Genomic DNA, 20,770 nt, shown 5'->3' with positions numbered 1-20,770 from the left:
TCATAAACTCAATTTTCTCTCTCTCTCTTTCGCGCAGCAGCTGCCTCTCCTTCAATCCATTGCCACAGCAACCCGGTACCAGTGAGTTCTATGAATCAAAATCATGACTTTTTTTAATAGTGATTATAGAGTTATTATTATAATTTTTGCATGTCACTGACATTATCTCCTATAGATCAAGACATCCAAAAAAAAAAAAAAAACCCAACAAAAAAAAGAAGAAGCAAGATTTATTATCTCCTATAGGAACCCCAATCTTTTTTGCCCAAAAGAACCAAGATCACAAAAAATAAACCTTTTTTCCTTTTCTTTTTTCTCAGTTTTTAAGAGTAACAAGAGCAAGAGCAAACCAATAATGTTTGATTTCTTATAACATGAGAATACTACTCAGACATGAAAAGGACAGGACAGGAGGATCCGGATCCTCTCCATTTCTCTTTGAAATGGAGAGTATCCAGTTAAGGGCTAAGATTGATTTAAAATAAATCCACGACTTAAAATCTGCCACGTCATTTAAAAGCCTTAACAGGAGACTTAACTGAGTAAAAGGCTAAACTAACGTTAGTTTCAACGTTTAGGTTTTCTTCTCTAATAACTCTCTATCTCTCTCCTCTCTGTTTCTTTCTCCCTCCCACATCAAACCTAGCGATGGTCATTGGTCGAGCTTCTCCAGTTCTCCATACCCACACACAGTTGTGCATCAACTGTATTTTAGTCATCCACCTCTGTCTCTATCTCTCTCTCTCTTAGGTTTCTCTTTCTCACCGAACACAATCGAATCAAAGGGGGGAGGGGAGGAGGGGTGTTTGTTTCTTAAGAATCCGAGAAAGATTTTGAATCAGCTTCTGGTAAATCCCCTTTATTAACAACTCTCTGATTTTTTTTTTTTACCCTTTTCCAGGCTCCGATTATACTCGGATTTGTGAGCTTTGTTGTTCTACTTGTTATTGTTGTGTTGTGTATCTGGGTGGTGGTGGTGGTTTGTACGGATCAGCTTTGGGAAGCTTGTGATGTAGTAGTTTGATTCAAATTTGGAACTTTTTGCTGATTAGGGTTCTAGGCTTTGGGTATTTTTGAAACTTTGTTATTGTTGTGATGTAATGTTTTATTGGAAATGGTAATTTGGGGGTTTGAGTTGTGAGGAAAAAAAAAAGGGTGTTTTGGATATGGTTTGGTTGTGGATTTTGATTTGACTGCATTGTATGAACTCAAATGGTGGTGAATTCATTTGCTTAATGCTTGTTGTAGTTTATGCTTTTGTTGTTTTTACTTTACAGTTAAAATTTTGAAATTGTTGTGAAATATTGATTAATAGCATAAATCTTTGTGATTGAGTAATACAGCTGAGTTTAACTTGCTGCTACTTCTGTTTCTAAAGGAAGTTTTTGGTTTATAATTATTTAGAGGAAGTTTTGATATCAGCTTTCTAAACTCCACCCAAAAAAAAAAAGGGATAATTACAGTAAACCCACCGAAGGTTTGACCCATTTTCACTTTGCCTACCGTGGTTCAAAACTTATCACTTTGCCTACCTGAACTTCAATCCGTCACTCCCCTATTGCCCACCTCACCCTCAGATGTTAGACAAACATGTTTTTATTCCAAATTAGAACATAACACGAATCAAACAGGACGAACTCACTCTCTTTCCCAACGAGTCCTAGGAACATGAAAATCCCTGTAACTAAGCTGGGGTTTTGATTTTCCTGATGGTGCTTTCGTGGGTGAGGTTCTAACTTTGGGTTGTCTTAAGGTATTGAATATTCGAAAATAGATCATCACCAGGTACGACATTTCTACTTTATGGTTCTGAGCTAGGGTTTCAAGTTTTTGATAGTAGCTTTGATTCACAGGAAGTTGGTACTCGATGTCTTCTTCGAGTGGAAATTACTCAGGTTCAAGTGGGCATATGTGACCATATGAGACTTGTGTGTTGAGAACAAGTCTGATAGTGGATAATTTTGGGAAGAGGTTTCTGGATTGTAGCCGATATAAGGTAAGTATACTTTTTACTTAATCTAGTTGATTCATGTGAGATTGGAATGTCATGTATTCAACTCAATTTATGAACAGGTTGGTCCCAAGTGACCTTTCTTTAGATGGATTGATAATCCCACTTGTATGTGTGGGAATGAAGCTGCCCATTTGGTGTAACAAAAGCTGCAACTTGCACATGAAAGGGAAAGAGAAGTTACCCAGGCAGCAGCAGAAGCCATCCAGGCAGCAGCAGAAGCTACCCAAATGGCAGAAATTGCTTAAGATAGGGCAGCAAAAGCTACTGAGAGGGAGAGAAAGTTTCGAGCTTCCTCTGTTCAAGTCAAGGAGATAGCAGTGAGAGCTTTAAAGCAAGAGAGAAAGTGCAGAATTGCATTAATTTGGTCATGGTGTTTTTTTATTTTGGTTATGTTGTTTTCATGTTTTGGCTTAAGTGAGAATGTTGGAATGATGAGATTGAGTCTGCCTGATGGGTTGTAATATAAGTTGGTCCTCAATTATATTGTAATAGAACTATGAAAGAATTTTTTGAGAATAAGAACTATGTAAGGTGGTAGATGTTGTTGGCTTGAAGCCATTTAATAATATAAGCCTTTTTAAGATAAAGTGTTATTTCTGTTAGATGTTGTTGGTATGTTTGTTTAAAGTGAATTAGCTACTTGTGAGCTGTTGGTGTTGGTGTTTTGTTGTATGTTGTGAGCTGCGTTGGTTTGTGCATAAAGTGAATTTAAAGTGCATTGTGTGAAGACAATTGTGTTGAAAGTGAATTTAAAGTGCATGACAATATGTCAACTTGCAAGAAAAGACAACAATGCACACATACACCTACTATTCAACACATACACCCTGCACACATAAACAAGCTCATATAATAATAACTCATATAATAAAGTGCTATAATCAGAATAATAATTCTGAACACTTGTCATTAAGTTGAAAATTGTATACATATTTTAAGGTGATATTGACTTAGTCTTTCATCAACCAGCAGTAATATAAAGCATTTGGTACAAGAACCAAAATAGTTGCAACTGCCCAATGTTTACAAAACTTAAAAAAATACAAAAAAGTGTTTGAACAGCTATATAAAAAAGTGTCTTGCCATTGTCTGCCCTACCATTGTCTACAAACTACATAAAACCCTAACACTACATAACCCTAATACATTATACATAGCAACAAAAGTGGCTTAACTTAGTCTTCATTTACTGCCCCTGCCCCTGCCCCTGCCTCTCCTACCACAGCTAGCCTTTCCACCTCTTGTTCTACATTTCTGAGCCCTAGCTGCATCACCCCTTCCTCTCAAATCAGCTCATCTTCTGGTAGCAGGTGGTCTTATAGGCTACAAAGTACAAGAATTTACATGTTAGCTACCAGTATCACAGTTTTATGAATAAAACATCAAACCTAACAGTACAGTATCTGTGATGATGGTGCTCTACTGTCCCATGTTTCTGTAGGGCTGTGTAGTGCTGGCTGGCTTGAAAAGAACCAAGGAGCTCCTCTAAGTGTGTACCTGAACTTTGAAGAGTACCACTAACTTGGGTTCTATAACCATGGAGTTGGTGGCCCTAACCATGGAGCTTGTGGCTGTGGAGCTGGAGCTGGAGCTTGTGGCTATGACCCTGCTGCCTGGTTAGATGAGGATGAGGCCATAGTGTAAGGCTGATGTGTAATACCCCAATTTTTGCTTTTATGATTATTACCGTACCTTGTCATTTTTTTATATAAAGTTGAGGTACTTTATGTGTGTGCACAGTAAGATGATGGTAGACAATTTTGTGGTGCTACAAATAAGTGAGAAAATTAAAGTTTTAGTGCATACATTTTGGTGTGACAATTAAAATTATAAAAAAAAAAAGAAAAAAGAAAAAAGAAAAAAAAAAGATGTTTTATGGGCTTATTAGAGAATAAAGAGATAAGGTTAAGTGGGATTTAAACTCCAGCCCACTACCTCACCAAGCCCACATCTTTGATGTGTTATAATATAAAGTGAAGGAAAAGATAAATTAGGGTTTCATCACAAAGGAGGCTAAGTGGTGTTTTTCCTTAGAGTTTAGAGCATATACAAGTGAAGAGGCAATCAGATTATTCAATGTATGATTTTCACACTATTAGAAACAAAGAATTAAGGATTAGAATTTTATCATAGAAAACTTTAGTGGTGTGTAGATTGTTGAATTGGTAATTTCTTAGACTACGATTTTACAGCGTTTCAATAATTCTGGAATTTTTGGTTGCCACTGTTCGGACCCTAGAGCAAAAGCCGAAATTGTCAATTCATGTATAAGGCTAGCATCACTTTTGTTGGTCTATAGGAACTTTTGGCTGCTGATTCATATGCCGTAGCATTAATTCTAAATTGTTGGACAATTGCAGCCGATCCCACCCATGTGTTACTAGTTCTCTCTTACTTTTTGTCAAAGTCCAGGTTCCCTGATGGTGTATTGATAGCTCCAATATTCAATGCCTAGGTGTTGCCTATCTCCTACACCATGAACCATTTAAGGGATTCAAGTGACACGGCTTCAATTTCTTTAAAAAAAGGATAAGGACAAATGTGATATTGTCATACCGAAATTCTCATATTAAGTCCATGAACAAGTCAGATTAGTTTTGGCCCACGTTTCTCATTGGGGTTATATATAAAATCTTAGGTTTGCCCATAATGTGTATTTTAGAACAAAGTTTCAGTTATAGAGTCTAATTCATGTTTAAGGTTTTACTTTTGTTTAGAACATATATTAAATTCTAAGGTTTTGGCTGCTGGCTCTAAGTTTTGATAAATTCAAGGAAACATATTCTTGGGTAGAGAGGTTTTGCATTAGTGTTATCGTTTAGTTCAGCAAGTATAATTTTAGTGAGTCAATTTGTATAAGTCAATAAGATTTATATTTTGTGAAGGATATTAAGTAATTTTCATGGTTGATTATAGGTTCTATTTAAGAGTGTTTTGAGGCTATTGGAGGTTGTTTCGGCTGGACTTTCAGAGTGATTCAAGTACTGTAAGTAATTATGCATAATATGCACAGGTTTTGACATTTAGGTTCTTAGATGTCAAAGGCTTTCAAAAGCCATATTTTTAAGCTTATGTTTTCTAAAGTTTATCGAAAGCACTATTTTTACATCATTGGAAGAGAAACTTTGACTTTTATACAATGGTTTAAAGAGAAACTTTGAATTTTAAATAACGTCTTGAATGTCCAAATCTCATTTAAAAGATTATTTCTAAACTAAACTATTTTCAGAAAATAATTGAGTTTCAAAGTAAGTTTTCTAAAAAGGTTCTTATTTCTTTAAATTTGTTAAAACCAAGTGATTTCAAAGTCATATTTTTATTTTCCAAATGGTATTTAAGACGTTTCTTTTAGCAAATTGGTTTTTCAAACTTACTCAAGAATTGTAAAAATATTTATAGAAACTCTTCAGTTCTTATTTATTCCCTAAGAGAGTCAAGCATCCTTTGATTTATGTTCAATTCAATATTATGATATTCACTATGCCTGTATATTTGGAATAATTGTTAATATTAAGGAAATTATTCTATTTTGTATATATTTCATTTTGTGATATGTGACTCAAAATGAATGTTTTTAGAATTGATCAGATATATCAGGTATATGTGTAAATCCGCTCACAGGATTGTATGTGAGAATATGTGATCCCTCACCAGCAGGGGTTAGATGTTGGTATCCGCTCACAGGATTGTATGTGAAAATATGTGATGTGTATATGTGACACTGTGCTCTAATCAATTTTATGTATGTGATTTCTAATGATTTTAAGATGTTAATATTAAGTGATTCATTATATGTTTTGGAATAATTATTTTTGATATCATTAAATGAGTTTGTGAAAAAACAAAATACTCGTGCATTACTTGACTCTGTTCTGTTGTGTATTTTTTTTAATTACTTACTAGATGTGGCTCACCCCATCAATTACTATTTTTCAGGTTGAAGTGTAGTTGGGAATATAGGACCTTCTGATCACTTTGTAAGGTGCAAGGTTGAACGTGGAAGTTGTAGGCGATTTTCTATATTACCTAAAGACTTATAGAATTTTAGTTATCCTTATTTTGTAATTCATGATTTATATTTTGGAGATAATTTCCAATTTGTGGAGTTTAGATTTTTGTAAGAGGTTATTTATTATGAGCATTGTTTCTTTGGAGTTTTAAATTATTTTGGATTAATTTTACTTTTAGTTGTGCAAGATTAGCAAGTTAGTCATGCATCTAAATTTATGTTCCATGGATTTGGGTCGTGACATGATATGTTGGTGGGGGCTAAGCTGAGGATTGGGTCTGTGATGAAGATAGGGCCTGGGATCCTTGTCTGTGTGTAGAAGGCCTTCCACTTCCCTGCAACCAAATATGAGCATGTTTTTACAATGTCAATTATTGGCATTTTGCATTTAAATAAAAAAAAATTTGTAAAAACTCACAGATTTTCCTTTCTGCAATCTCTGCCTCCTCTCCCATGATGTCTCACCAGTGACATTGGCCTTGCATCCCCTTTTATTATGCCCTTCCTGATGACACCTTCCACACCTCAGTGGCCTGTTTGCTCTAGACACCTTATAAGGGTTCGGCTCATCAACATCTCTCTTCCTCTTCATGGGTGGCCTGCTTGGTGGCTTATAGACAATAGGTGCATCAAGCTTGAGTTGGCCACTTGACATCCACTCAGACTGGCCAGGCATGGGAGGTATGGGTGTCTTGTATGTCTCCACATAAGCATCCTTGTAGTAGCATGGATAGGTGTAGTCTTTTGGTTTCTCACGATTCACAAAAATGGCTGCAACTCCATGTTTGCAGGGGATTCCTGTCAAGTCCCATACTCTACAACTGCATGTCCTATTTACCAAGCCCACCACATGCCTTTCCATCTCATTGCCAACCTCATACACAAAACTCCCAAAAGGCATTGCACAGAAACCCTTAGACTCTAATTTTAACTGATCCAACTTTTTTTGTATGCTTGGACACAACTTGCCACCATACTTTTCTATGCCAGTCTTCTTTATATACAGCCTGCTCAAAGCCTAACTCAAATCCATTCCAACATTGATAAGATGGGCTTGCCTCTAGCCTTCACAATCATAGAGTTAAAAATCTCACTCAGATTGTTTACCATACAATCTGTCAAAGCTCTTGAAGAAAAGTAGGATCTGGTCCACTATGCAGGCTCTATATCAACCAGGTACTTCCAAGCTTTTTTATCCAAACTTTTAAGATGGTCTATCCCTTTCTCAAATTCCCTGACTAATGTTGTGTCAGCACACCTCCACAGTACACTCTTCAACTCCATGCCCTTGTAGTTAACCTTGAAGTTGTTGTATATGTGCTTCACACAATACCTGTGCTCCATAGTTGGAAATAGAGTCTCCATTGTAGGTAAAAGGCCCTGCAATCAAGTAAGCAAGTAAGCATGTAAAAAGCTAAGCATGTAATGAAGTCATAAACATGAGCTAGATGATAATACATTCTGCCTGTCACTGATGAATACCAGATTGAGCTCCTTTGGCTTGCCAATGTCATCTGCAAACCGCTTCAAAAACCAGATCCAGCTATCCTTTGTCTCTTGCTCAACCACAGCCATTGCCACTGGGAATATATTGTCATTTGCACCCTTGGTAGTGGCAGACAATAATTGCCCACCAAACCTACCCTTCAACTGGCATCCATCCAGCCCAACAAAGGGTTTACAACCACCTAGAAAGCCAACCTTTTGAGCATTGTACCTAATGTACATCCTTTTAAAATTAGGCTCTACATTCTCATTTTGCATCTCTGTTTGCAGAATCACCCTACTTCCTACATCTGTCCTTAATATCATTTCTGTATAATATCTAAGTAGGCCATAATGAGCCTCTTTATTCCCAGTAATCAGCCCCCTCGCTGCCGTCCTTGCTTTATACATATGACTAAGACTTAAATCAACTGAAATCTTCTGCATCACATGGTGCTTAACACCTGAAACCTCCCAATTAGGATTCTTACCAAAATCCTCCAAATACCTTTTTGCCACATAGGCTGATGTAACTTGCTCATTTTTAAATGTTAGGGGGCAGGTACACTCAGGATAAAATGTCTTGATCTCAAATGTGCATTTTTCAGTCACCATTGAGGTATAACACCTCCATCCACAACTGTTCTTACAATGTACAGAAATCTTCTTCTTCTAATTCAACTTCCACTTGACATCAATGTGATGCTGAATCACATACTCCCTCAAAGCCTTCCTAAACACCTGGGAGTTTGGGAACCTTATGCCTTTTGCCAACCTAACATTTCCCATATCAGTCCTCTCATTGAACTCCAAATTGCCACCCTGTTCATCATCAGAACTATCCACACTTGCAATATCATCCTCTAAAGTTGGTTCAGCCCACTCTTCATCTAGATCCATGTTTGGAGGAGGAACATTGCTTGGGCCAGGTGCATCTATGTTTAGCTGAGGTGTATTAGTGTTTGGATGAGGTGGAGAAGACTCACCAAAAATGTCATCAGCAAAGTCTTCTCCTTCTAGACATTCATTCAACCAATCAGACTCCTCCTCTAGACCATCACCCCCTGTAGCAGATTCTGCACCAACCCATGCACCCCCTACACTAGCTCCTACATCAACCCCTACACCATCAAGAACTTCAACTGCAAGTGGAGCATTACCACTCTCCATATACAATATGATGGTGTCTCTTGGCCCTCCCTCATTAGGCTTGCACAGGGGTACCACATCTTGATTATCTTGTATGAGCCTCAAGTCTTGCTCCATGTTGCCCCCAAGACCTAAATAATGAACCCTACATGGTTCATCAATCCCCAATTCCTCACATATACCTTTTAGTTCAAAATAACTAAGCAAATCAGGATTCCTATACACTATTTCAACTTTCCTACCAAAGTATTCTAAACAAGGGTTCCACAGAAAAGCACCCCCATAATGTACCTCCAACTTCACTTCCTCATCCATCTGTAATAACAAATTACCATTTGACACGTATACAATTAACAATTAAAGAATTGTAAACAACAAAAGAGTAAACAGTTGCATGTTTCTGTTTTGCTTTTGGGATGCAACACACACAGAGGGACCACATTTTCTACTTTGTTTTTGATTTTGTTCTTCTTTATATACATGCAAACACTAAAATTTAAAACTAATAGAAACTTGGGTCTACTATGAGACACAATGACCACAACAAACAAAATGCCCACAAACAAACACAAATCCAAAGAATAGATGATCACATTTTTCATAAGCATCAACAAACACAACCAATATTCTCATTCCATTACAAGTAACATTGACCATTGATTGATTACTAAAAACAAAATTTTCAATGACGAGCCCAAAGTAAAAACCCAAACAGTGACTGATTTCTTAACAAGATTTTAGTCCCTCGAACAACTCGTTGCTCGTCTGGGTTTACACTTGCAACACAATGTCAATATCAAATGTAGAAATGGATTTTCGCGTTCCTAGGGCTCGCGAGGGAAAAAGTGTGAGTTCGTGCTGTTTGATCCATGTTATATTCTAATTTGGAATAAAAACGTGTTTGTCTAACGTCTGAGGATAAGGTGGGCAACGGGGGAGTAACGGATTGAAGTTCAGGTGGGTAAAGTGATAAGTTTTGAACCATGGGTAGGTAAAGTGAAAACGGGCCAAACCTTAGGTGGGTTTACTGTAATTATCTCAGAAAAAAAAAAAAAAAAAATCTGAGTAGTTCAAAATTTGATATTTGATATTTGTTTACATGGACTTCGTTAATAATATGAATTTTTATGTTTAGCTTGTAATTATTTAAAGGAAGTCTATGTATGCTGCTTGTATATAGATTTCCTCTCTCTCTTTTTTTATTTTTTTATTTTTTTTTAAGTATGTATCACTTGTCAAATGAAAAAGGCTTAAATGAGGGAGTCTATGTATGCTACTTGTATATACTTATCCAAAAAAAAGTATGATGCTTGTATATAAATTGTTCACTAATACAGTTTGTATCACTTGATTTACTTGTCAAATAAAAAGGCTTACAGGTATCATCTCTTTTCATGGTTTCGTTTTGTGTTTGCAGGAATTGATTATTTGAGGAATCCTCTTGGTATTGATCAAATCCATCTTGCTGCATGACTGCCTATTTGCAGTTGAACTCAACTCTCTACCAATTGAGCCAAATATCTATGAAATTAGTCTTAAGTGGAGTGTATAGGATGGTGCACATAGTTAAGCCATTTTTCTAGCTTAGGATATTGTTTTTCTAATTTAGAATCATGTTTTGTAATCTTTGACATAAGTTGTGTACAAATGCTCTAATGGTTGTTTATATACCAATTGGTTTGGTAATGGTGTACTAGTGTTTCGAGTATACTTTGTACATTTGAATTTATGGAATTAGAATACATTTCAGGTTCATAGCTTGTTTTGAAGCACAAGATGACCATAAAAAGAAAAATCCTCCAAATCCGATTCATGAATAGAAACAAAAGAAGTTACTACCAGAAATCTTGCTTGTTAAATACATAAGATAAGTACCTCTTATCACTTATATAAGAGTTGCAAAAGAAATTCAACATGAAACCATTCAAGGTTCACATTTTCAACAAAGAAAGCAATCTTCAAATCAAATACATATAATAATTCCTACTGAGTTACAAATACTTGCTCATTTGATCATTTAGGAGGGAAAAAGAGAGAGACCATGTATTTGTATGTTAATTCTTGTAGTGGACAATTTTTTCCAACATCAGAATATATTGAAAGATTAAATATTCAAGTCTTACCACTACCATGATTAATATGGATTTCAACAGTATGTTAAGCACGAGATGATTGAAGAGCAATGTGCCGGGTTGAGTGGTGAACTTTGTCACCTTGTGATTTTAGTTTGAAGTTTGAACAAATTGAAACAGGATTATGCTTCATAGCTTAATAAGAATTTTGAACATTGAAGTTTGTCACATTGTATCAGGGGTAAGTTACATAAGCAATGAAATAAATCAATGACATTATTTGTTTGATTAAATATCAAATTTTTTGCTAATAAACTCATTCAAATTTTACACTAGTACAAAGGAAATTTTGAATTTAAGAATCTTCATTGAAAATTTACATGGGCATTGATCCAAAAATGAACATTTTGATCACAAGACTATGAATCCATGATAACAAGAGTTCTATTGAAACCATAACAACATGATTGTTGACAATAAACAACTTTCACCACTATTATACATGATTCTCATAGAAAATTGGGCAAGAAAAAGAAGAAGAAAGTCTTGCATCCTTGAAGATCTACTTTTTGAGAAGATTTTGCAGATTTGGACAATTTCTGATGGCTTGACTCCCCAACAATTATACCAAAATGATGCCCTACAAAAAGGAGAAAATAAGAAAGAAGGCATGTTAGATACAAAAAATATCAATATGCCTCACAGCATAAGAAGGTCTCAGCATTGAATAGTTTTCAAGTCCTAGCAAAGTTATTTAACAGTTTTCAAGCCTTCTTTCACTCAGGTATCAGGAGGCCTTTAAAATGGACAATCCCAATCTCAAGATCACAGCTAGCTGACTCAAAACCCTATCTCCAACAGGGATTGGCAACTCATCATCAAAGTGGCCGGGTTCATACTTTAAGCCTTTAAGCCTCATTTAAGCCTTTTTTATTTGACAAGTGATTGGCAACTCATCATCAAAGTGGCTGGGATTGGCAACTCATAAGAAGATTACCTCATTTAAGCCTTTTTTATTTGACAAGTGATACATACTTAAAAAAAAAAAAAAATAGGAAGAGGAAATCTATATACAAGCAACATACATATACTTCCTTAAAATAATTACAAGCTAAACATAAAAATTCATATTATTAACAAAGTCCATGAAAACAAATATCAAATATCAAATTTTGTACTCAGATTTTTTTTTTTTTTTTTTTGGGTGAGTTTTAGAAAGCTGATATCAAAACTTCCTCTAACTAATTATAAACTAAGAACCTCCTTTAGAAATAGAAGCAGCAGCAAGTTAAACTCAGCTGTATTACTCAATCACAAAGATTCCTACTATTAATCAATATTTCACAACAATTTCAAAATTTTAACTGTAAAGTAAAAACAACAAAAGCATAAACTACAACAAGCATTAAGCAAATGAATTCACCATCATTTGAGTTCATACAAAGCAATCAAATCAAAATCCACAACAAACCCATATCCAAAACACCCTTTTTTTTTTTTCTCACAGTTCAAACCCCCAAATTACCATTTCCAACAAAACATTACATCACAACAATAACAAAGTTTCAAAAATACCCAAAGCCCGGAACCCTAATCAGCAAAAAGATGTAAAGAATATGAGCCTTTTTTGTTTGACAAGTGATACATACTTAAAAAATAAAAAATAAAAAAATTATTAAAAAAAAAAAAAAAAAAAAAAGAAGAGGAAATCTATATACAAGCAGCATACATAGACTTCCTTTAAATAAGTACAAGCTAAACATAAAAATTCATATTATTAACGAAGTCCATGTAAACAAATATCAAATATCAAATTTGAACTACTCAATTTTTTTTTTTTTTTTGGGTGGGTTTAGAAGGCTGATATCAAAACTCCTCTAAATAATTATAAACTAAAAACTTCCTTTAGAAACAAAAGCAGCAGCAAGTTAAACTCAGCTGTATTACTCAATCACAAAGATTTCTGCTATTAATTAATATTTCACAACAATTTCAAAATTTTAATTGTAAAGTACAACAAAAGCATAAACTACAACAAGCATTAAGCAAATGAATTCACCACCATTTGAGTTCATACAATGCAGTCAAATCAAAATTCATAACAAACCCATATCCAAAACACCTTTTTTTTTTTTTTTTTTTTCCTCACAGCTCAAACCCCCAAATTACCATTTCCAATAAAACATTACATCACAACAATAAGAAAGTTTCAAAAATACCCAAAGCCCAGAACCCTAATCAGCAAAAAGTTCCAAATTTGAATCAAACTACTACATCACAAGCTTCCCGAAGCCGATCCGTACAAACCACCACCACCACCCAGGTACACAACACAACAATAACAAGCAGAACAACAAAGCTCACAAATCCGAGTATAATCGGAGACTGGAAAAGGGTAAAAAAAAATCAGAGAGTTGTTAATAAAGGGGATTTACCAGAAGCCAATTCAAAATCTTTCTCGGATTCTTAAGAAACAAACACCCCTCCTCCCCTCCCCCCTTTGATTCGATTGGGTTTGGTGAGAGAGAGAAACCTAAGAGAAAGAGAGACAGAGACAGAGGTGGATGACTGAAATACAGTTGATGCACAACTATGTGTGGGTATGAAGAACTAGAGAAGTTCGACCAATGACCATCGCTAGGTTTGATATGGGAGGGAGAAAGAAACGGAGAGGAGAGGGCTAGAGAGTTATTAGAGAAGAAAACCTAAATGTTGAAACTAACGTTAGTTTAGCCTTTTACTTAATTAAGTCTCCTGTTAAGGCTTTTAAATGATGTGGCAGATTTTAAGTTGTGGATTTATTTTAAATTAATCTCAGCCCTTAACTGGATACTCTCCATTTCAAAGAGAAATGGAGAGGATCTAGATCCGAGACAGGACGAGAGAAACTAATCACCTTCTTCCATACAACAACAACTAGAAATTCAGTACAAATCCGAACTAAGAAAAAGAAGCAAAAGAGACCCAATATAAAAACAAGAAAAACCCAGCAGAGCACACCACCAACTAGTCTTGAAAATATGGCAGAACCCTCAAACTGTAAGAAAAACAGTCAAACAAAATTGAAAGCAAAACAGGGAGGTTGTTGAGCTTGTGAAGAGTTGCAAAGGGCACTAGATAAGAGATCAGAAAACTCAGAATAAACCCACAAACAAAAAAACAATTTGGGGTCCAAGAAGCTTAAAACAATTCAAAGAACCAAATCAGACACAAACTTATATAGAAACAAGATCATGAATTATTTATTAAAAGCAGAACGATGATGATGAAACAATAATATAATATAATATATATATATATATATATGAGAGAGAAAGAGAGAGAAAAAAGAGGATATACTTGTGGTGTTAGAGATAAGAAGAAAGGAAAGTGGCAAAGGCTGTTGGGTCTGGGTGAATACTGAAAAAGCTTTTTTTTTTTTTTTTTTTGAGTTTGCTTTCAAAGTCAGTGTATAATGTATATAATAAATTATGAATGACAGATTTTGATAATTTTTGGTACTCTGTGTATCTGTATCACTACTAACAGACAAAATCAATGCGGTTACAATTAAAAAAAAATTAAAGAGAGAGGCTTGGCCTTGTGTGGACTGGTATCGGGCTGCTGTGACAATGGATGGAAGGAGAGGCAGAGAGTGGGTTGAAGGAGACGCAGAGAGCGGCAGCTGCGCAGGGGAGAGAGAGAGAATGAAATTTTTTATGGGCAAAATAGTCCTTTTATTAATTGTTGGGTGTCAAAGATTTAAGCCACAGATTTATTTATGGCTGAGATTTTAGGTACTGCATAGATATTGCACGGTATATGAATCCGCTAGTCCACTATAAATGAACAAAGTCCTGGTGAGTTAAACACCTGCACTACTGAAACGGGCATTTATAGAGCCACCAAAATTGTCTTCCTCTCTACTCCATGGGCATGGCCAACCCGATCTCTCTCCCTCTATATGAAAAAATCCAACGCAAAAACACTTTACAAAGAGTCTTTGATAGCTTAATATTTCTCCTTCTCCTTTCTCTCCTTATTTATCGTCTCCTCTTCCTCAACAATCATGGTCTCACTTGGCTCCTTGCTTTTCTATGCGAGTCATGGTTCACCTTCATTTGGGTTCTAATCATCAGCTCCAAATGGAATCCCGTAGAAAATAAAACGTACCCAGACCGCCTCTTGCAACGGTAAGATATAACATATTGTGCCAATGATAAATGACTTTTAGTTGCCACTATAATTCATCTATGGGTTATTTCATAAGGGAAAAATATAAACTCCGAGAAAAAGTAATTTTTTAAAGTTTGAAAATGCGACTTAAAAGTCACCATTTTAGAGTATTTGATCAACGTACAATAAACACGGCCTATTTATCATGAGTAGTGAAATAGTTAACTAATGTACACCATCTTCACACACTGTTACTATTATATAAATTATGCATATAATTCTAGATACAATGTCTACGAATGTAAAACGATTTTCATTTCACTATATTCTTTACTAGGTTATAGGTGTGTAATATGATTTATTGATCCATGTTACGTTGTTCATAACTTTGAGTTCCAATTATCTTGATAAAGGGTACCTGAGCTTCCATCAGTGGACATGTTTGTGACAACTGCAGACCCTATGCTAGAACCACCAATAATCACAGTAAACACCGTGCTCTCTTTGTTGGCAATTGATTATCCATCTCACAAGCTAGCTTGCTACGTATCGGATGACGGTTGTTCTCCAATCACTTACTACTCTCTTGTGGAAGCCTCAAAGTTTGCAAAGCTTTGGGTTCCATTTTGTAAGAAGAACAATATTCATGTTAGAGCCCCCTTTAGATACTTTTCCACTAACCCCCAAACGCTTGGTGGTAGTTCAAGTGATTTTCAACAGGAATGGAAAAGAATGAAGGTAATCCAAAGCTTAGGAGTGAAAATTAATTTTCTATCTTAAATCACAAAAATTGGTTTTTTTTTTTTTTTTTTTTTTTTTTTTTTTTTTTGAAGTTGGGGTGTGTGTGTGTGTGTGTGTGTGTGTGTATTAATTAGAGAATGCTTTTGTTTGATATACTATCAAATGGGAAAGTGATGAGATCGATGCCTGCCTTTAATTTAATTATGTTCAAATTTGTTTGTCTTCATCAATTGTAGGATGAATATGAACGGCTTAGCTGCAAAATTGAGGATGCTGTCCACAAGTCAGTGCCATGTGATCTTAGTGGGGACTTTGCAGAATTCTCTAATGTAGAACGCAAAAACCATCCAGCTATTATCAAGGTGATTCCCAAAAAAAAAAAAATTCAATTATAGAGTGGCTGCTGGCCTCTTTTCTTCTTTTTAATCATTTCAAAAAATCTGTTTGTCACATTCATTAACTGTTTTTTCATATTATAAATAGTGTAACATCATTTTTATATCATTTAATTGCTAACACTATGTATCAAGTACAACTTATTGCAGTTGATTGTTGTAAAATTTTTTATTAAATTTGTGGTCCATTAGACTCATTGTTTGGGATGACCTTTTAGCTTAAATAGCTGACCAATGATTTCTAAATGCAGCTGACTCGTGACTAGTGACTTGCTATTTCTATGATTTGTGGGAATTTAGGGCCCGTTTGATAGCAACGTTTAAGTATTGTTGTTCAGTTTTCAGTATTATGAAAATACATGTTTGAGTGTTATAGAAATACACGTTAGAAGTATTATTATTGTTTAAAACACTGAAAACTGTTGTTTAAAAGCCACTACCAAACATGCCTTAATTTTCTACTTTTATCCTAAACTAGCCTTTCTGACTTAGGAGACCTAAGTTTTACCCTTTTCCAAACTATATATAAACGCTCATTTATATAATCTTATTGTAGGTAATATGGGAGAACAGGACAGGTCTTCTAGATGGATTGCCACACTTGATCTATATATCAAGGGAGAAGCAGCCAAATCATCCACATCATTATAAAGCAGGAGCCATGAATGTTCTAGTAAGATATTTTTCATGGAAAATAAAATTCATAGAAATTTTAGCTTTTATATAAAACATCCTAAAACTCCTTATCAATGTATTCTAATTGATCATCACCACTTTCTTTTTAAACCGTTTGTACCATCTATAGGCCAGGGTCTCTGGTTTGATGACAAATGCTCCTTACATGCTGAATGTAGACTGTGATATGTTTGTCAACAATCCTAAAGCTGCTCTTCATGCAATGTGCTTGTTATTGAGTCCCAACAGTGAAAAAGAAATCGCATATGCTCAATTTCCACAAGTGTTCTATGGTGGATTAAAGGATGATCCGTATGCCAATCAGTTAGTGGTTTTGTATGAAGTGCGTCAAATTGAACCTTTATCTTACAAATTAAGACGTTTCTTTTTGTTTCCATCTATAAACAACATGAAATTTCATAAATATGTTGTATGACTAGAGAAAATATGCTAACAAAGAAGTAATTCACTGATTGGTCAAGTATTAACTATTTTTTTCTTATATGCGTAGTATCTGGGGCGTGGAATGGCAGGACTTCAAGGACCTTTATATGGTGGAACAGGATGCTTTCATAGAAGGAAAGTTATCTATAGTCTATCCCCAAATAATGTAGATCCAGTAAATGGTAAGCAATTTGATTTTGGATTTTAACCTATAAAAATGTTATTCTGAAAACTTTCATAAGCAACTAAATTTTTTGTGGCAAGTGACAATACATGAACCATTGGGTCCAAGAGACATGCACTTCATTAATGGGGGTTTTCCTTGACTAATATTTCCTTTTTCTCTTTCCCCTTTGTCAGAAAAATTGATTGAATCTATTCTCTTAAATTTTGGGAGTTCAACTTTTTTTTTTTTTTTTTTTTTTTTTTTTTTTTTTTTTTTTTTTTAAACATTCAATTACTATAACAAAAATTTTGGGTCGCTAAACTAAATCAACCAAAAATATGGAAATTTCAAATTGGGGAACGTAATTTGGTAGCTCAACCACACTTTACAAAACTTTGAAAGTTAGCCTATTGCATGGATCAATTTTAATGATTATATTCTTTCAAATTAAAAAAGCTCTAAGTAGCAAGTACATTTCACTGGATATATAGAGGAACTTAGGAAGATGCACATTTATATTTTAAATACAATAATTGTCAATGACAAAGATAAGAATATATCTTCTAAACTGGTTTGTATTCAACTTTATATGTCACACATGTTGAAAAATTCAATCATGTACCTATGTTTTTCTTCATAAATTAATTTTTAACTTCCTAATGTTATTTTAAAGTCTAGATTGGAATGACATTATTCTTTAAGGATAAACTGTTATGGAATGTTTCCTATCTATATTCATGGAAGCTTACATATTATTAAGGACAAACATTATCTACTAATTTTATTCTAATAAGTCGATCCATAACTTCAATTTCAAATTGAATGATGTTTCTTTCCTTGTTATTTTGTTTAGTAAGTTTTTGTTATTTTCTTTTTGTCCAACTCTGATGACTGTGGCTACCGGCCCTGAATCAGGTGGGCTGGAGATATGGATCGACAGCAGAGGATATCCACACAGGACTAATGATCCATAAAAGAGGTTGGAGATCCATATTCTGTACACCGGATCCACCAGCCTTTTTAGGGTGCGCACCTTCAGGTGGACCTGCTGCAGCGACACAAATGAAGCGGTGGACCACAGGCCTGCTTGAAATTCTTTTCAGCAAAAGTTTCCCCTTGTTTGCCACACTCTTTGGAAAGCTTCAATTTAGGCAATGCTTAGTCTATCTTTGGATCCTCACGTGGGGCATGCGCCCTGTTTTTGAGCTGTGCTATGCTGCTCTGCCAGCGTATTGTATCATTACCAACTCTCACTTCTTGCCCAAGGTGAGGGCAAACCTCAACCCTCCAATTTCATTGATTTACTCTAAGTATATGTATGCATGTTTTGATAACTCACTAATTTGAGTTTCTTGCATGATTGTGGTCATATCTTTGTTTGATATTTCTTGCATGATCTTTTTTTTTCCGATGAAAATAATATGTGGTGTTAATGTGTAACAAAAGATAACTAGCTTATACAAAGCAATATAAAATCTTGATTTTCTAGCGTTTTTATATATGAAGGAATGCAAATCATTTAAGCTTAACAAATGAACTAATAAGTCATCATATATGCAACCCTAATACTTACCTCCATGTCAGGTGATAGCTTGCGTTGTTTCATTCTTGAGCACGTCATCAATATTTCTTCTATATTTATCCCTAAATGAGATTAGCAAAATTTGCATGATGAAGCTCATGAAACTATAATATATTCAAAATCTACATTATAGATTTTTTTTTTAACTGTTTTTTCCAATCTTAAAATTATTCAGGTTCAAGAACCAACATTATATATACTAGTTGCAATCTTCGTCATTTACAACATATCTACTTTATCCGAGTATCTAAGAGCCGGCGAGTCAATTCAAGCTTGGTGGAATAACCAAAGAATGTCAAGAATAAACACAGTGAATGCATGGTTATTCGGATTTCTAAATATCATACTCAAGCTCTTAGGAATATCCGAAACAGTCTTTGAAGTAACACAAAAAGACCAATCTAATGATGATGCCAATGATGTTGAAGCTGGAAGGTTCACCTTCGATGGGTCCCCAATTTTCCTCCCAGGTACAACCATTTTGCTGGTGCACCTAACTGCGTTGGTTGTGACTTTATTAAAGTGGCAACCACCACCTCGTGATGGGCATGGGTCAGGGCTAGGGGAGGTCTTCTGCAGTGTGTATTTGGTGATATGCTTCTGGCCATTTTTGAAGGGTTTAGTTGGGAAAGGAAGACATGGAATTCCCTTATCCACCATATGGAAGTCAGCTGCTTTGGCATTATTTTTTGTGCACTTGTGCAGAAGGACTACAATGGATTGAGACTTTGATCATGAAATTATTTTATTTTCTCATATGAGTTTAGGGTTTGGTCATGAAAGTATGATGTTACTACAGTAATTTCAAACTGAAATTTAGAAAATCAAAAACTGTACGAAGTTGATATCATTAAAAATATGTGATCTTAGGTTGTTTCCCCTCAAAGTTTCAATCCATTCCTCTGAATTGGATTAATTTTATTTCCCATCTTCACAAACAAAGTGGTTTCTAAACAACCCGTGGAAGGATTACAGTGAAACTTTGTTCTTTATGCATAGCAAAATAAAGGATTTTAGTGTTTTAATCATATATACCGTAATCTAACTAGTAATTTCTTTTTTTAACTGGTTAGAAATCTATCCTAAAGTTCTCCCCGGGAGATAGAGCCCGAGACCCCCTTAAACCCCCCCAAACAAAAAAAGAAAAAGTACCCTATGTGCGTTAGTTTGCCGTTTTGCTTGATCTGTACCACATCTGTTTTCTGTGTTATCATGAACAACAAATATGCTATCTTTCATCAGTTAACTTAGCCAACTAGTTTATGTAGTTAATTGTTGTTCAAAAAGTACTTTTTGGTGCTAATTTTTAGGACCAGTTTCATTTTATTTCTCCCAAGACTATATGTATCTAGTATTGGTTGTTTAGAAATGTGTCCATATTACCATGCTCACTACTCATTTTACTCTCAAAAAATGTTCACAAGTTTAAGGAATTGAAGACATGTTGCCGACCCTCATTTCTTTTTAGTTCTTATTAAAACTAAATTTTGTCATTTTTTGTTCAACGTTGCAGTGTAACTTTATCATACGCACACCAAAAAATGCTGAGTTTTTTTAATAGATTGTTGACATGCTGCTCCATCGTAATAAAATAAAACAAAAAATTTCTAACCTGCTTATAACAGACACGTTAGCGTGGCATGAAATGGACAAATCACATTTATTTATTTAGAAAATAAAAACAAAAAATGCAGCAAGTTTAAGAAAATGATAGCAATCAGACAAAACCAAGAAAAATTTAGGCACAAAAAATTTGAGTAACCAAATGGGATTTGGAACTAGGAAAGAGATTGATGAAGGAAAGAAGACAACAAGCGGAGAGAGATTGACAGCAACATCAAGAGAACCCCACACCACACCTCATAAGTCATAACAGATATTGG

At 34.9% G+C, this 20,770-nt stretch overlaps 1 protein-coding gene and 2 long non-coding RNA genes across 4 annotated transcripts; 2 read left to right on the top strand and 1 right to left on the bottom strand.

The window, feature by feature from the left end:
* Positions 1 to 569: 569 nt before the first annotated feature.
* Positions 570 to 2,601, top strand: LOC112005237 (uncharacterized). Of its 2 annotated transcripts, XR_002882194.2 has the most exons (3): positions 570 to 848; positions 1,854 to 1,996; positions 2,074 to 2,601. It is a non-coding gene; the product is annotated as an uncharacterized LOC112005237 (long non-coding RNA). The 2 variants fall into 2 exon arrangements; XR_010625964.1 differs by having other exon boundaries at positions 570 to 1,996.
* Positions 2,602 to 11,062: 8,461 nt separating this feature from the next.
* LOC136064336 (uncharacterized) lies at positions 11,063 to 14,434 on the bottom strand. Its single transcript, XR_010625963.1, has 2 exons — positions 13,165 to 14,434; positions 11,063 to 11,369 (listed from the first exon to the last, which is right to left on the bottom strand). It is a non-coding gene; the product is annotated as an uncharacterized LOC136064336 (long non-coding RNA).
* A 141-nt stretch (positions 14,435 to 14,575) lies between these two features.
* LOC112005262 (cellulose synthase-like protein H1) lies at positions 14,576 to 19,808 on the top strand. Its single transcript, XM_065765969.1, is given in 8 exon segments — positions 14,576 to 14,901; positions 15,298 to 15,622; positions 15,862 to 15,987; positions 16,577 to 16,693; positions 16,826 to 17,038; positions 17,207 to 17,314; positions 17,984 to 18,571; positions 19,063 to 19,808. Coding segments are annotated over 8 exon segments (2,289 nt in total). The 5' UTR covers positions 14,576 to 14,638; the 3' UTR covers positions 19,612 to 19,808.
* The last annotated feature ends 962 nt before the right edge of the window (positions 19,809 to 20,770 follow it).

The sequence above is a fragment of the Quercus suber genome, unplaced genomic scaffold, assembly GCF_002906115.3.
Source record: "Quercus suber isolate HL8 unplaced genomic scaffold, Cork oak 2.0 scaffold_668, whole genome shotgun sequence".
Lineage (NCBI taxonomy): Eukaryota > Viridiplantae > Streptophyta > Magnoliopsida > Fagales > Fagaceae > Quercus > Quercus suber.
This window is presented reverse-complemented; position numbering and strand designations above follow the sequence as displayed.